Source organism: Anomaloglossus baeobatrachus, chromosome 2 (assembly GCF_048569485.1).
Source record: "Anomaloglossus baeobatrachus isolate aAnoBae1 chromosome 2, aAnoBae1.hap1, whole genome shotgun sequence".
Classification (NCBI taxonomy): domain Eukaryota; kingdom Metazoa; phylum Chordata; class Amphibia; order Anura; family Aromobatidae; genus Anomaloglossus; species Anomaloglossus baeobatrachus.
This window is the reverse complement of record NC_134354.1, coordinates 428,581,335-428,597,687: the sequence shown is the minus strand read 5'-3', so window position 1 is coordinate 428,597,687 and position 16,353 is coordinate 428,581,335. Positions and strand designations below refer to the sequence as shown.

Sequence of the window (16,353 nt, the reverse complement as noted above, 5' to 3'; positions counted from 1 at the left end):
GTGGTGCGATGCACACTGGTCGGATGGGTGTCTCCGTTCTCCAGTACCAGCGCCTCCTCTTTTGGCCATCTTTGTCCTCCTTCTTCTGAAGCCTGTGTGCATGACCAGTCCTACATCATCTGCAGTAGCCGGCATTGAGGTCCTGCCCTTCTCAATACCGGCTAGTTTGGATGACATAGGATGCGTCAGGCACCCAGGCTTGAGAAAAAGGAGGACAAACATGGCCGAAAGAGGAGGCGCCGGTACCGGAGAACGGAGACACCCATCCTACCAGTCTGCACCGTACTGCCCCTTAGGTATTATAAATGGATTTTTATGTTCTACACAGCGGCCTGGGCTCTTATATACAGCATTCTAACATCCTGTATATAAGAGTCCACTGGTGGTGGCCGCAGCTTATAGTCACTAAATCTGGTGACAGGTTCCCTTTTAATATTTGCAGAAAAATCTACTTTTAGTTAATCTGCAAATAAGGGCACTTTGGTGCACTGTTGGGCTGGTCTTTGCTTTGGTGCACCATTGGTGTGGTCTGTGCTTTGGTGTACCGTTGGTGTGGTCTTTGTGTCGGTGTACTGTTACGCCCTCATATTTGTATTTTAAAGTCTTTTGATTTTATTGACAGCGCTCCAATAGTAAAAGTGAGTGCTGTCTAATATCAGCTTGTATGTCTGATTTTACCGCTCTTACTAAGTGAGCTCTGTCAATCAAGACAAGGGACTGGCTTTCATATGCAAATATAAGAGTGCACCAAGGCATAGGTCACGCCAAAGGTGCACCGAAGCCCTCTCATTTACATTTAAAAAAATAGATTTTGAAGCAAATATTAAAGGGGTTGTCTGATCTAGAATGACAAGTCTGCAGTCACTCTGTGTGTCACTCTGTGTGACTGCAGATTTGTGAATCCTCCCAGTGCACTCACTGTGTGCTACGAGGATTCTCCGGTCTCTGCACTGAGAACAGCGGTCAAGTATGCGATATGCAGAGTCCAAACTAGGACCAATTTAGGGGGCGCCACCTCGCTCAGTACAAGTGCATTAAGCGAGGCCATACCTACTAGACGAGTTCTGACTGGGAGTCTGCATATCGCATTCTTGACCACCATGAATGCACTGGGAGGATTCACAAGTCTGAAGTCATAGAGTGACACATAGACGGACTGCAGACTTGTCATTCTAGACGGGACAACCCCTTTTAAGCTAAAAAGTGTGTGTTTTCTGTAGGGGAATCATCTCTTATATACAGTACAGACCAAAGGTTTGGACACACCTTCTCATCTCTAGAACAACTATTAAGATGAGACTTTGTGCAGCAGGCCTTCATGGTAAAATAGGTGCTAGGAAACCACTGCTAAGGATAGGCAACAAGCAGAAGAGACTTGTTTCGGCTAAAGAACACAAGGAGTGGACATTAGACCAGTGGAAATCTGTGCTTTGGTTTGATGAGTCCAAATTTGAGATCTTCGGATCCAACAACCGTGTCTTTGTAGAAATGGTGAACGGATGGACTCTACATGCCTGGTTCCCATCGTGATGCATGGAGGAGGAGGTGTGATGGTGTGGGGGTGCTTTGCTGGTGATACTGTTGGGGATTTATTCAAAATTGAATGCATACTGAACCAGCATGGCTACCACAGCATCTTGCAGCGGCATGCTATTCGACCCGGTTTGCGTTTAGTTGCCCGATCATTTCTTTTTCTACAGGACAATGACCCCAAACACACCTCCAGGCTGTGTAAGGGCTATTTGACTAAGAAGGAGAGTGATGGGGTGCTACGCCAGATGACCTGGCCTCCACAGTCAGCAGACCTGAACCCAATCGAGATGGTTTGGGATGAGCTGGACTGCAGAGTGAAGCCAAAAGGGCCAACAAGTGCTAAGCATCTCTGGGAACTCCTTCAAGACTGTTGGAAAACCATTTCCGGTGACTACCTCTTGAAGCTCATCAAGAGAATGCCAAGAGTGTGCAAAGCAGTAATCAAAGCAAAAGGTGGCTACTTTGAAGAACCTAGAATATAAGACATATTTTCAGTTGTTTCACACTTTTTTAAGTATTTCACTCATAGTTTTGATGTCTTCCATGTGAATCTACAATTTTCAGAGTCATGAAAATAAAGAAAACTCTTTGAATGAGGTGTGTCCAAACATTTGGAATGTATAGATAGATAATGGAGAGATAGATGGATAGACAGATAGATAAATATATAGATAATGGATAGAAAAATAGATAGATAATAGAGGGATAGATAGAGAGATGGATGGATAATAGAGGGATAGAGATTACAACTTTATTTTTTATGTTTGTGTTTCCCCCCACAGTATTTCTCAAACAGCAGTGACCCTGCGGGACCTTAGATCTCAGTTCTCGCAGGTTCAATGCCGGTCGATGATGCTGGCAAGGCCCTGTGAGGATACACTGCAGTTATCGCAAGTGGTAATGTGTTCACATTACTGACCGTGAGGAATGACCTGTTGTGACCCCTGCAGTTTAGTTTACAGAGCTGCATTGAGCACTCGCTCACAGATGCCACTGGATCAGTGTGGATTACATTGGAGCTGTGTGTTTGGGGGGGTTAATAAAGTGGTAAAAGAGGGGGCTTTTTTGTTATTTTATTTAAGATAAAGGATTTTTTCGGTGTGTGTGTGTGTGTGTTACGGGGGTGCTGTCTGACATAAACTAGATGGTAAATATTCAGACAGCCAGGGTCCACCGAGCGGTGATATTAGACCGCTGCAGCAATAACAGAACTAAGGTAGTCGCTGTAAGTTCACAGAGATAAGTAAATTAGAATAGATGTTAAATAAGGTAGTACGCTATTAAACTTATAGCGACTACCGGACACGTGGGTATAAAAGGAAGTGAACCTCTTGTTACGTCACAAAGGACACCTATGTTTAATAGGAGAAGGACCCCGTTAACAGTCACGGAGGTTCTAATAATATTGCCTCTGTTGCTTCACAGAGGCAAAGTGTAAAGTATAGAATACTGTGTGTTTAAACACATACACAGTATAAAGATGAATAACAGCAGCACTAACCATACTAGCTGTATCCTGGCTCAATGTTAACCACACTGACCTGCGTGTACCAGGTGCTAACCACACCGTATGGTGGTACACTGACTACCTGCACCTGCCTGACAGCCTGTGTGCAACCCACAACCAGACCCCACTTCCAGAGGAATGTGCCTAACTGGCCAATGCAGAGCAGAGGGAATGATAGCTGCTGAAGCGGCAGTACAGTATCGCTAGTGTATGGGAAGCGATTCACTATGGTAGTACAGCAGGAGAGCACATACATGGGCGGCTACCTCATGCATGCACAAGAACGACTGAGCAACGTGCGGTGTGCTCCAGGGTCTTTTATTAACTAAGAACCACCCACAAGATGGTGACGTCCAGGGCAAGACCGAACCTGGACCAATAGGATGAGAGAGCGTCATCACTGACATCACCACAACCAATCAGACGCCAGCGAGTCATCGGTGATGTCACCTGCGGCCAATCAGGCAATGCCACGTCACACGCCGGGAACCATGTGATCCCTGCATCATCTGTGATTTCACCCACAGCCAATGAATGGCTGCCACGTGCAGACATGCTCAGAACGGATTAAACTACACTTAGTGCAAAACTCCGTTACTTTACTTAACGCATGCACAGTTGCTCTGTTCTTTGGACTTAGTCCCAAAACCACACAGAATTCAGCCCAAAGACTGAGAAGCAGACCGATGAGTGACACGCCGTGACCGGGAAGCAGATGGGGAGGAATCCGGCCGAGGCAAGGCAGGATCTTGGCCCGTGACAGTACCCCCCTCTATAAGTCCCCCCTCCCGGCAGCGCAAATATGCGGCAATAAGATCAGGAGCGTCAATGGCCTCCTCTGGCTCCCAAAAGCGGTGTTCCGGTCCATAATCCTCCCAGTCTACTAGGAAATATCTGCGACCCCTAACCATCTTCGTGCCCACAATAGCCCGAACTGCATAGCTGGGTTGAGGTGAGTCAGTGAATGGTGTTCGCTCCTCTGTGGCATGAGGGAGATGTGTGGGTTTTAACATGGAGACATGGAATTTATCATGATTCCGTAAGTGAGCGGGAACCTTCAGTTGGTAAACCACGGGATTCACCTGCCTCACTACCACATAGGGACCAAGAAAGCGTGGAGTGAATTTGGAGGATTCCACTCTCAGCTTCACATTCCTTGCGGAGAGCCATACAAAATCTCCTGGCGAGAATATAGGAGCCGGACGGCGAAAGCGATCTGCCACAGTCTTGATGACCTCCGTAGTGACCTGAATAGCCTCTTGAGTCTGATCTCATACCTTCCTGGCATTAGATGCCCAATCTGACACCTCAGGCAAGGAGGATGATATATGAAAGGACATAGGAACGCGAGGCTGCTGTCCATTGTTGAGGATAAAAGGTGTCTGTCCTGTCGCCTCTGCCACAGAGTTATTAAGACAAAACAACCACTGATTTCGGGGAGACCAGCCAGAGAAAACACTGCTGGCAGCCAGCGAGGGCGCACAACACAGTGGAATCCTAGGTGCATTGCCCCCTGGGAAATATGCAAATCAAAAAAGTCCATGAAGCCTCTGTTAGGAGTCTCGACACAGAAACCAGCCAGATATCCCTCCAGGAAGGACCCAGCCAAGGAGTGGCTCTTTTTAGGAGACCACCATAACCACCATATTAAGTGGCCCTTTAAGTCAATATCCAACTTTTTGACAAGTTTAAAGATATGACAAGGGAAATACCAAGGCCAGGTATCCATCCACAGACAGCTGTTTCGGGGTATTGCCCCTCATCAGTGTGGAGTAGGATTCTGGCGAGGTGGGAGCAATGCCTAGTAGACCAAGAAAACAAAACAACCACTGATCTCGGGGAGACCAGCCAGAGAAAACACTGCTGGCAGCCAGCGAGGGCGCACAACACAGTGAAATCCTAGTTGCATTGCCCCCTGGGAAATATGCAAATCAAAAAAGTACGTGGAGCCTCTGTTAGGAGTTTCGACGCAGAAAGCAGCCAGATATCCCAGATATCCCTCCGGGAAGGACCCAGCCAAGGAGTGGCTCTTTTTAGGAGACCACCATAACCACCATATTAAGTGGCCCTTTAAGTCAATATCCAACTTTTTGACAAGTTTAAAGATATGACAAGGGAAATACCAAGGCCAGGTATCCATCCACAGACAGCTGTTTCTCTGGCTGGTTTCCCCGAGATCAGTGGTTGTTTTGTCTTGTTGGTCTACTAGGCATTTTTCCCACCTCGCTAGAATCCTACTCCACACTGATGAGGGGCAATACCCCGAAACAGCTGTCTGTGGATGGATACCTGGCCTTGGTATTTCCCTTCTCATATCTTTAAACTTGTCAAAAAGTTGGATATTGACATAAAGGGCCACTTAATATGGTGGTTTTGGTGGTCTCCTAAAAAGAGCTCGTTGGCTGGGTCCTTCCCGGAGGTATATCTGGCTGGTTTCTGTGTCGAGACTCCTAACAGAGGCGCCACGGACTTTTTTGATTTGCATATTTCCCAGGGGGCAATGCACCTAAGATTTCACTGTGTTGTGCCCCCTTGCTCGGACTTTTTTGATTTACATAGTTATTAAGGGCAAACTCTGCCCATGACAGGAGTGAGCACCAATCGTCATGGTTCGCAGATACAAAATACCTGAGATAAATAATCAGGGTCTGGTTAGTACTCTCCACCAATCCATTAGTCTCTGGATGATAGGATGAGGAGATGTTCAACTCGATGTTAAGGAGTTTACATAAGTCCTGCCAGAACTTAGAAGCGAAGTGAGGATCCCGATCCCAGACAAATCGGTCAGGCATACCATGCAATCTGAACAAATGTTTTATGAACAATTTGGCCAACACCTTAAGCCCACTTTACACGCTACAATATATCTTACGATGTGTCGGCGGGGTCACATCGTAAGTGACGCAAATCCGGCATCGTAAGGTACATTGTAGTGTGTGACAGGTACGTGCGATTGCGATTGAACGTTAAAACGTTCATCACATACACGTCGTTGAATCCTGAAGAATTGCACGTCGGGTTGTTCAATGTTCCCGAGGCAGCACAAATCGCAGTGTGTGACACCCCAGGAACATTAAACAGATCTTAACTGCCTCCCACGGCTTTCGCCAGCAATGCGGAAGGAAAGAGGTGGGCGGGATGTTTACGTCCCGCTCATCTCCGCCCCTCCTCTTCTATTGGCCTGTTGCCGCGTGACGTCGATGTGATGCAGAACGTCCCTCCCACTCCAGGAAGTGGACGTTCGCCGCCTACATCGAGGTCGTATGGACGGGTAAGTACGTGTGACGGGGGTTAATCGTTTGTGCGACACATTCAACAAATTGAACGTGCCGTACATACGATGGGGACGGTTACGATCGCATACGATATCGTATGCGAAATCGTAACATGTAAAGCAGGCTTTAGAAGATGGAATCCCTCGTAAGGAGACCAGATGGACCATACGGGAAAAATGGTCGGAAACCACCCAAATGATCTGATGTCCCTGAGAACTGGAAAGATCCCCTACAAAATCCATACCTATGACCTCCTATGGTCTATCCGAACAGGTAAGGAATTTAACAGACCAGCTGGCCGTTGTCATGAAGGTCGGTTGCACGCACATGAATTACAAGCGTGGATATATGTGGTAACATTGGAAGCTAAACGTGGCCACCAATACCACCTCTCTAACAGTTCTCGAGTACGTCTTACCCCAAAATGTCCTCCTATCTTAGAGCTGTGAGCCCAGGACAGAATATCGTTCTGTCTTTCCGGAGGAACGTATGTTTTCCCTTGAGGAATCTGATCCAGGGTCACAGGAGAGACGGTATGGAAGGACTGAGATGAAAGAATTAGACGAGGCTCTTCGCTCTCCTCCTCTGGAGACATCATGGATCGAGAAAGGGCATTTTCCTTTTTATTCTTGTCTCCAGATAAGTAGTGTAGAGAAAATTGGAGACGAGAGAAAAATAACGGCCATCTCGCTTGACGAGAGTTTAGACACTGGGCAGTCTGAAAGTAAGTTAAGTTCTTATGATCTGTATAAACCTGAAAAGAATGCCTAGCCCCCTCAAGTAAATGACGCCACTCCTCGAATGCCAATTTCATGGCCAGAAGAAAAAAAAATTATGTGGGCTTCGCCATATTTTTGTATACTAGCCAGGTACAGCAGGCAGGTATGGGCTGACCCCAACCCCTAGCTGCTTATTTGTACCCAGCTGAGAACCAAAAATATAGGGAAGCCCTTTTTTTAATTTTTTCATGAATTTCATGAAATAATTAAAAAAAAAAAAACAAAAACATGTGGGTTTCTCCGTAGCACAGGATGGCCCAAGCTTTCTTGGCCCCCCTCCCACTGCGAATTGCAGTCCATAGCCGCCACAGAAAATGGTGCTTTCATAGAAGCGCCATCTTCTGGCGCTGTATCCAACTCTTCCAGTGGCACACTGGGTAATAAGGGGTTAATACCAGATTTGTTTTCCAAGCTGCTATAAAGCCCAAGATTCTTAATGTCAGGCCAAGCCATTAAGAATCTCCAATAAAAGGTTAACAAAAAAAAAGACACCACACAGAGAAAAAATATTTTATTAGAAATAAATACAAAGACACACTTAGGGACTCCATGTTTATTACTCCCTCTCACCCCTCCACAATCCTGGTCTTCTGTCTTTTTCAACCCATGCAGCTCTGCTATATCACAAAGCATGGGGGGAGGAAGAACGCTGCTGCTCCCCGTGCGTCTAATCACTCAATGAGTGATCAGAGGCTGCGGGTTGGTAAGCAGTGACATCACCGCTGCCACCATTGACATAGTAACCTGACGGGTGGGTTACTATTCACCGGCTGTGGCAGCTAATCCCTGCATGTGGGCTGACTCTGTAAAGAGCGCCGACATGCAGGGACGGGGAGCCGAGCATGTGCCCGAGCATCTCGCTGGTACATGGCGCTCGCTGAGTATATCGCGTACTGAGATGCTTGGGTGAGCACCGCGTACCGGCGAGATGCACTGACAGGACCTAGCATGATGTCATAGCCATGTGACCAGCCTATAGCTAATGAGATAATAGAACATTCACATGTGAGTGGTCACATGCTATGACGTCATGGAAGGTCCTTTTGTTAACGGACAGCACAGCGATGATCGGACTCGGAAGGAGAAGCGGCGAGAGACATAGTCTGCAGGACACTGTTATGATTCAATGACCGAGGAGGATCAGAAAAAGGACAAAAATGCGGAAACCCAAAAAGTAACCAGACTGGCTGGAACCTTAACGGACTGCAGACCTAACACTGACACACAACTAGAAGTGGCCGTGGGGCGTGCCTACGATGACCTAGTCGCCACAACACAGCCGGAGAACTAAATAGTCTTACAGAGAGAAATATAAGAAAAGCTAATCTGCCTCGGAGCTATCCCCAAATATATAAATAGCCCCCCACATAAAGACTATGGTGATATAGGAAAACACAATACATAGCTAGAAAACAGATTCAGCAAAGATGAGGCCCAAACTATCTGTATAGGAAAGGATAAGAAAGAGCACTGTCTGCAGCCGTAAAAACCCTAATATATCTCAGCACGCCTGATATGGAAAAGCCCTGACACAGGCTCTCCCCCACTAAGTCAGTACGCTGGTGTTACTGGGATCGAAAAAACACTAATATAAATTAGGGACTAAATTTAATACCAAGCATGAAAAAACACCATACATAGCAGAACCTGGAGCTAGGTATACAGACACTCCCAGCATGGAATGATCAAACTCCACCAAGAACTCCAAACAGGCAAAATCAGGAATTAAGCATTAGTATCAAAACAGAAAAAACTACAAGAAAGTGGAAACAATAAGCAGAGGTACAAAGACCAACTTATCTGAGAGGAGTTCTGGTAAAGAGAAGGGCTGGTTTCAGAATGTCCTTAGCACACAGGAGATACATTGAGCACCGGGAAGGAATAGGAAAAAACTACTCAGTTATATAGGCCCAATCTGAATGACCTGATTGTCAGTCCTTCACAGGTGTCTGGCTGCTAGTTAACAAGTCAACTGCACCGCCATCACTGACCACAAGAGGGAGCCCCAAACTGGAAAATGTATTCACAACAGGACACGTTGCGGGACCTGTAAGTATAATGACAATGTTTATTATTAATTGTATTCTTTATTTTACATCCCCCCCGTCCCATTCCATAACTGTAAAGTCAAAGATCGGTGATCGGGACGCAAAATCGTGTTATCTCGATCCCGATCTTTACAACATGATCAGGCGAGTCTCCCTAGTCCCGACCATCGGGGGGATCGCCCATCCCTAACGCTGGGTAATAAAGGGGTTAATGCCAGCTTTGTATTCTCACCTGGTACTAAGCATGAAATTCATGGTGTCATGCCAAATTAGACATGGCCACCATGAATTTCTAGTAAACAGTAGAAAAAAAAACACAACACATAGAAATTTTTTTATTAGAAAAACATTTAGAGACTCCATCTTTATTATAAAAAATCCTTAGTCTGATGTAGTCCACAGGGAGAGCAATGTCAGCTCTGCTTCATTGCTCTGTACAGAAAAGCGTCTATACAGAGCGAGAAGCAGGCTGACAATGACAGTCAAATTTCAATGGAGTTGGAGCAGTTTTGCCTTTGGGAATGGGTATCCCTGTGCAACATGTAGAAAGAACTGACTTTAGGGGGGTGAATAGTTATGCACACTAAAGCTTTTAGTTATTTTTGTTCTATTTGTTGCTTACTTCACAATAAAATGAAAACCAAATGTTCACAGTTGAAGGCATATTCTTTGCATAAACTAATGCAAACCCTCAAACAAAAACAAAACTGTGAAAACATGTTAGATATTAAAACACAAAAAAAATGACCAGGGGGTGAATACTTCGCAAAGAACTGTATGTTGTATCAGGCAATATATCAATTCAACCCCTAAAAGGGAATCTGTAAAAGCCACTACTTGTAGATATGGGTTATTCTGCAGGTTGATATCATTCTGACGCTGTGCGGACACCACATTGTAGGCCCTCTCCCTGCAGAGATCTGATGGGAAGATATGCCATTTTGGAGTGGAGATGTTGCTAGAATGGTTTGTGGATGTCATGTCACATTAGCACAGCCCCTAAGATGCGAGGCAGCAGACACAGCCCTCCCCCAAATTCCCCTACCCACTTTCCCAAAAGTGGCAATTTTACAAAGTAGACTCCTCAATGAAATCATCTAGGTGTGCAGCAAACATTTTGATTCCACAGGTACTATATTTCAATTTTTTTTTATAATTTTATAACATAATATGAAAATCTTTATTTCCAAAATTATATTATATTATAATATATATACATACATACACACTACAGTTCAAAGGTTTGGGGTCACCCAGACAATTTGTCTTTTCCATGAAAAAAATCATACTTTGCATAATGAATAGAAAATATAGTCCAGACATTGACTAGGTTAGAAATAATGACTTTTACTTGAAATAATAATTTTCTCTTTCAAACTTTGCTGTCATCAAAGAATGCTCCCTATCCAGCAAATACAGCTATGCAGACCTTTGGCATTCTAGCTGTTAATTTGATGAGGTAATCTGGAGATATTTCACCCCATGCTTCCAGAAGCCCCTCCCACAAGTTGAATTGGCTTGATGGGCACTTTTTGCGTACCATACGGTCAAGCTGCTCCCACAACAGCTCAATAGGGTTGAGATCTGGTGACTGGGCTGGCCACTCCATTACAGATAGAATACCAGCTGCCTGCTTCTTCCCTAAATAGTTCATGGCTAATTTGGAGGTGTGCTTTGGGTCATTGTTCTGTTGGAGGATGAAATTGGCTCCAATCAAGCGCTGTCCACAGGGTATGGCATGGCGTTGCAAAATGGAGTGATAGCCTTCCTTATTCAAAATCCCTTTTATCTTGTACAAATCTCCCACTTTTACCAGCACCAAAGCAACCCCAGACCATCACATTATCTCCACCATGCTTGGCAGATGGCATCAGGCACTCTTCAAGCATCTTTTCAGTTGTTCTGCGTCTCACAAATATTCTTCTGTGTGATCCAAACACCTCAAACTTTGATTTGTCTGTCCATAAGACTTTTTTCCAATCTTCCTCTGTCCAATGTCTGTGTTCTTTTGCCTATACAGTGGAACTTCGCTTAACGAGTAACCCAGTTAACGAGAATTTTGCTTAACCAGCAAAGCTTTCTGTAAATTGGTAACTCGGTTTATGAGAAAGCTTTGCTGTACGAGCAAAATTCTCACCGCACACACTTCTGGTTCTGTACATCCACCACGCTGTAACCCACTCTTGCAGTCCGCACAAACACACACAAGCACACACAAACACACACAAACACACAAGCACGCACGCACACTCACATATTATGCTCACCTTACCTTCAGTTCCAGTTTCGGCCATCGCCGGCCTTATGGTTCTTGTAGTTCCCCGGTATATCGCGACGAGGGAGGAATCCTCGCGGCGAACTACAAGATCCAGGAGGCCGGCGATGGAACGGAAGGTAAGGTGAGCATAATATGTGTACCTTCAGTTCCATCGCCGGTATCCTGGGTCCTGTCATTCGCTGGTATAGGCTGTGCATCGGCAACCATAGCGACGAAACAGGAACTTCCTCTGTCACCGCAATTCAAAGGCAGCGCGCTGACCAGAGGCAAGCGGCTCCTGCCTTTGACGTCAGCGCTCTGGCAGCAGAACTTCCTCCCTCATCGTGATAGTAACCCGATACACAGCCCGCACTAGCGAATAGCAAGTCCCAGGAGGCCGGCGATGGAACGGAAAGTAAGGTGAGCATAATATGTGAGTGTGCGTGCTTGTGTGTTTGTGTGTATTTGTGTGTGTTTGTACGTGTTTGTGAGTGTTTGTGTGTTTGTGCATGTGTGGAATGACACAATTGGGGACCAGGATGGGACATTTAACAAGTTGTGGAACAAATTGTCTGCATTGCAATGATGGGAAATCTTGCTTTGCTGAACGAGTAACTTGGTTAACAAGCACACTCCCAGAACGGATTGTTCTCGTTAACCAAGGTTCCACTGTATTAATCTTTTCCTTTTACTAGCCAGGCTCAGATATGGCTTTTTCTTTGCCACTCTGCTCTGAAGGCCAGCATCCCGGAGTCACCTCTTCACTGTAGACATTGACACTGGCATTTTGCGGGTACTATTAAATGAAGCTGCCAGTTGAGGACCTGTGAGGTGTCAATTTCTCAAACTACAATGTATTTTTCTTGTTGCTCAGTTGTGCAATGGGGTCTCCCACTTCTCTTTCTACTCTGGTTAGAGCCTGTTTGTGCTCTCCTCTGAAGGGAGTAGTACACACCGTTGTAGGAAATCTTAAGTTTCTTGGCAATTTCTCCAATAGAATACCCTTCATTTCTAAGAACAAGAATAGACTGTCGAGTTTCATATGAAAGTTCTCTATTTCTGGCCTTTTCCCTTGAAAAAGACAGCGAAACGTGCGTTGGGGAGATTCCCTGTGGTCCCTGGTATGTAATTATGCTTATAGACTTCATTGCTGTGTACCTATACATGTTGTAGCCCCATAGGTGTCTTATACACTATTTTCCCTATGTTACCTTTTGCTATATGGTTTTTTTCATGCTATACACTCAGCAATTATGTCACATTACATGTTATATTATGCTTATATGGCTCAGGGTTGAGTGCACCGGGCACTTTATATTTATTTACCATCTTTTGTCATCTATTTAAATCAACCCATGTTGATCCATGCTACATATATTTATTTTGATTAATTCATATATGCTGAGCATATGTATATTTATTTACTGACTATTTTGTTTATCTACCTCAGCTTTTCATATAGCATGGAGAAAATATATGTGGACTAGCTCAGGTTTTTTCCTTATATATTTATAAATTATTTATTTGTTCTAAGAAGCACTTGGCACTTTATGCAGCCTTTCAGATTGTAATTTTGGGTATAGATGATTTATATAATATTAACCTGACCTACTTCATATAACTCCTATTATTTTCATCTTGCTGGCACTTCATGTATTTGTACTTTCAACTTCCACTCGCCTTATTTTCACCAGGTGACCAATTCAGGGTCTCTTTTTTCACTGTGTATTTTCTCTGCCCCTTTGACCCTCTTGTTCTTACCCCAATTTTTTTTTTCATTTTTTCAAAAATAAATATTATTGCTTTCACAATATGTGTTTCAGTCTTCTTCTTGTAGGTTATAATTTTAATGTACACTGGAACTACTAACATGCTTTCCTGTATGTTGAGATTATATATATATATATATATATATATATATATATATATATATATACATATATATATACAGTACAGACCAAAACCTTGGACATACCTTCTCATTCAAAGAGTTTTCTTAATTTTCATGACTTTGAAAATTGTAAAGCATCAAAGCTATGAATTAACACATGTGGAATGAAATATTTAACAAAAAATTGTGAAACTACTGAAAATATGTCTTATATTCTAGGTTCTTCAAAGTAGCCACCTTTTGCTTTGATTACTGCTTTGCACACTCTTGGCATTCTCTTGATGAGCTTCAAAAGGTAGTCACCGGAAATGGTTTTCCAACAGTCTTGAAGGAGTTCCCAGAGATGCTTAGCACTTGTTGGCCCTTTTGCCTTCACTCTGTGATCCAGCTCACCCCAAACCATCTCGATTGGGTTCAGGTCTGGTGACTGTGGAGACCAGGTCATCTGGCGTAGCACGCCATCACTCTCCTTCTTAATCAAATAGCCCTTACACAGCCTGGAGGTGTGTTTTGGGTCATTGTCCTGTTGAAAAATAAATGATGGTCCAACTAATCACACACCGGATGGAATAGCACGCCACTGCAAGATGCTGTGGTAGGCATGCTGGTTCTGTATGCCATCAATTTTGAATAAAATCCCAACAGTGTCACCAGCAAAGCACCCCCACACCATCACACCTCCTCCTCCATGCTTCACGGTGGGAACCAGCCATGTAGAGTCCATCCGTTCACCTTTTCTACATAGACACGGTGGTTGGATCCAAAGATCTTAAATTTGCACTCATCAGACCAAAGCACAGATTTCCACTGGTCTAATGTCCAGTCCTTGTGTTCTTTAGCCCAAACAAGTTTCTTCTGCTTGTGGCCTGTCCTTAGCAGTGGTTTCCTAGCAGCTATTTTACCAGTTGTTCTATCTAGAGATGAGAAGGTATGTCTAAACTTTTGGCCTGTACTGTGATAGATATATATATATATATATATATATATATATATATATATACATATACATACATACATATACACACACACACACACATATTTATTTTTGAGTTTCTAACTGAAATCACAAAAAATATTCAAAATATTTGTTCATTTTAATATACCATGAAGTGGGACAATACTTTGCCCACTCTAAAGTTAAAGTGAGAAAAACCCACAATGGGCACTGAAATAACTTAAAAGTAATTTTCAATCTAAATATCAACTAATGAAAATCAGACATTGCTTTTGAATTGTGGTTTAAAAGACAAATAATACAAAAAACTAATGAAAATGGCCTGGACAAAAATGACGGTGCCCCTAAAAATTATTGAAAATAATTTTATCATTAGAACATGTTAAGCAAAGGCAGGGATGCCCAACATTTTTTAGTCCAAGGGCCACATTGCCATACTGAATCAATCCCAAGGGCTGCAAAAAAAATTTAAAGGGGTACTTTCATGAATATATCACCAGAGCCACCGTCAGTACAGTAATACATCACCAGAAGCACATTTTAAGTATTCATGTAGGATTTTTACTCACAAAAATCATTGTCAAAACACCCTAATTTAAAGTGAGTTTTTGGACCAGAAACTCAAGAAATCCTCCTCATAAGACTACTCAAAAGTTAAAGATTTGAGAAACATTTTTAACATAGCCATGAAGTACGTTATGGATTGCTATATGTGTAGAAGATCAGAACCACCATCAGCACAGATATGCAGCACCAAGCATAGTGCAGCTGCCATGATGAGGTAACATGCCTAGAGCTCATCTCTCCATATTTCCCTCTTCTCCGCCTTCAGCAGCACTCCCAAAATGATGCCTCTACCATTATGATGCCCATAAATAAAAATCTCACATGTTCCGCCCCTAAATAAATAATTGCCCCTTACTGTGCTTCCTGCACAAAATATCCCTCCCTCACACTGCCCGTCTCCATATTGTCCCCTCACACTGTTCCTGTCCATAATATTCCCCACATTGCTACTCACCATAATGTAGTCCCCCATACACAATGACCCTCACCATAATGTCCCCCTAAAATGTCCCTCTCCAATATGTCGTCACTCCCACACTGCTTCTCTCCATAATATCTCCCCACACTACCCCCTCCATAACATTCTCCCACACTGCCCTTCTCCATATACCTCCATACTGGCCATATCCATATCCCCTACACAGCCTCTCTGCATAATGTCGTCCTCCCACTCACTGTCCTTCTCCATAATATTTCCCCCACACTGTGCCTTTCCATAATATGCTCCTAAAATGCCCCTTTCCATAATATCTTCCCTACACTACCCCTTTCCATAATGTCAACCCTACAACACTGACCCTGTCCATGTCATCCTCCCGCACACTGACCCTCTCCAAAATATCTCCTCTCCATGTTGGTCCCCCCGCACTCATCCACTCCATAATATCAACACTCCTCACACACTTACCCTCTCCAAAATATCTCCTCAAATTGTCCCTTTCCATAATACCCCCCATCACACTCATTCTTGCTGTATTGTGCCCCGTTTTACATTATTCCTCCACAGTCTGTGTGCCTTGGCATCTTCAATTCAAAGGAAGAAATCTGAGGGATACTATCTGGTATGAAACACTTCTTTATTTCTTATTACTTATCACACCATGTTACAAGTTGCAGTTAGGGTATGCAGGAAGTGCGGGCACCTGGATGGACGACGACCGTTTTGCTCCTTACAGCACTAAAACGGGTCCCTTTTTTTTTTACTATTTTTTGGCACATTTAATCTTCAGCTTCTCTACAGAGCACTTCCCGGGGCCGACATGTCCACTGCCTGTGCAGCACCATCAGCAGAGTTCTTACCTCAACATTCTGCTCCATGTCAGAGCAGGGGCTAACAAGTTATCTGCGTTGCCCCAGCGCTAGCTCAGGTTTTCAAAAGTATTTGCACCTGAGAGATGCAAATACATTTGAATATTAGATGCATTGAGCAATGTCTCTCAGACAGATCCGCAGGCAGTGGCAAACCCTTTGGCGCGCTGTGGGCCATATGTTCTGCAGGCCCGAGCTAAGGCATGTCCTTTAATTAGCATCACAGGTGGCTA

The 16,353-nt window shown here is 44.0% G+C and overlaps 1 protein-coding gene across 1 annotated transcript in view; it reads right to left on the bottom strand.

The window, feature by feature from the left end:
• The window catches only part of LOC142292410 (uncharacterized), a 31,968-nt gene extending 20,532 nt beyond the window's left edge, over positions 1-11,436 (bottom strand). Inside the window, exons 1-2 of the mRNA XM_075337757.1 lie at positions 11,410-11,436; positions 6,734-7,033 (exon numbers count right to left, since the gene is read on the bottom strand). Of these exons, the coding sequence (XP_075193872.1) occupies positions 6,734-7,033; positions 11,410-11,436 (327 nt within the window). The remainder of the gene's footprint in view (positions 1-6,733; positions 7,034-11,409) is intronic.
• Positions 11,437-16,353: the final 4,917 nt, after the last annotated feature.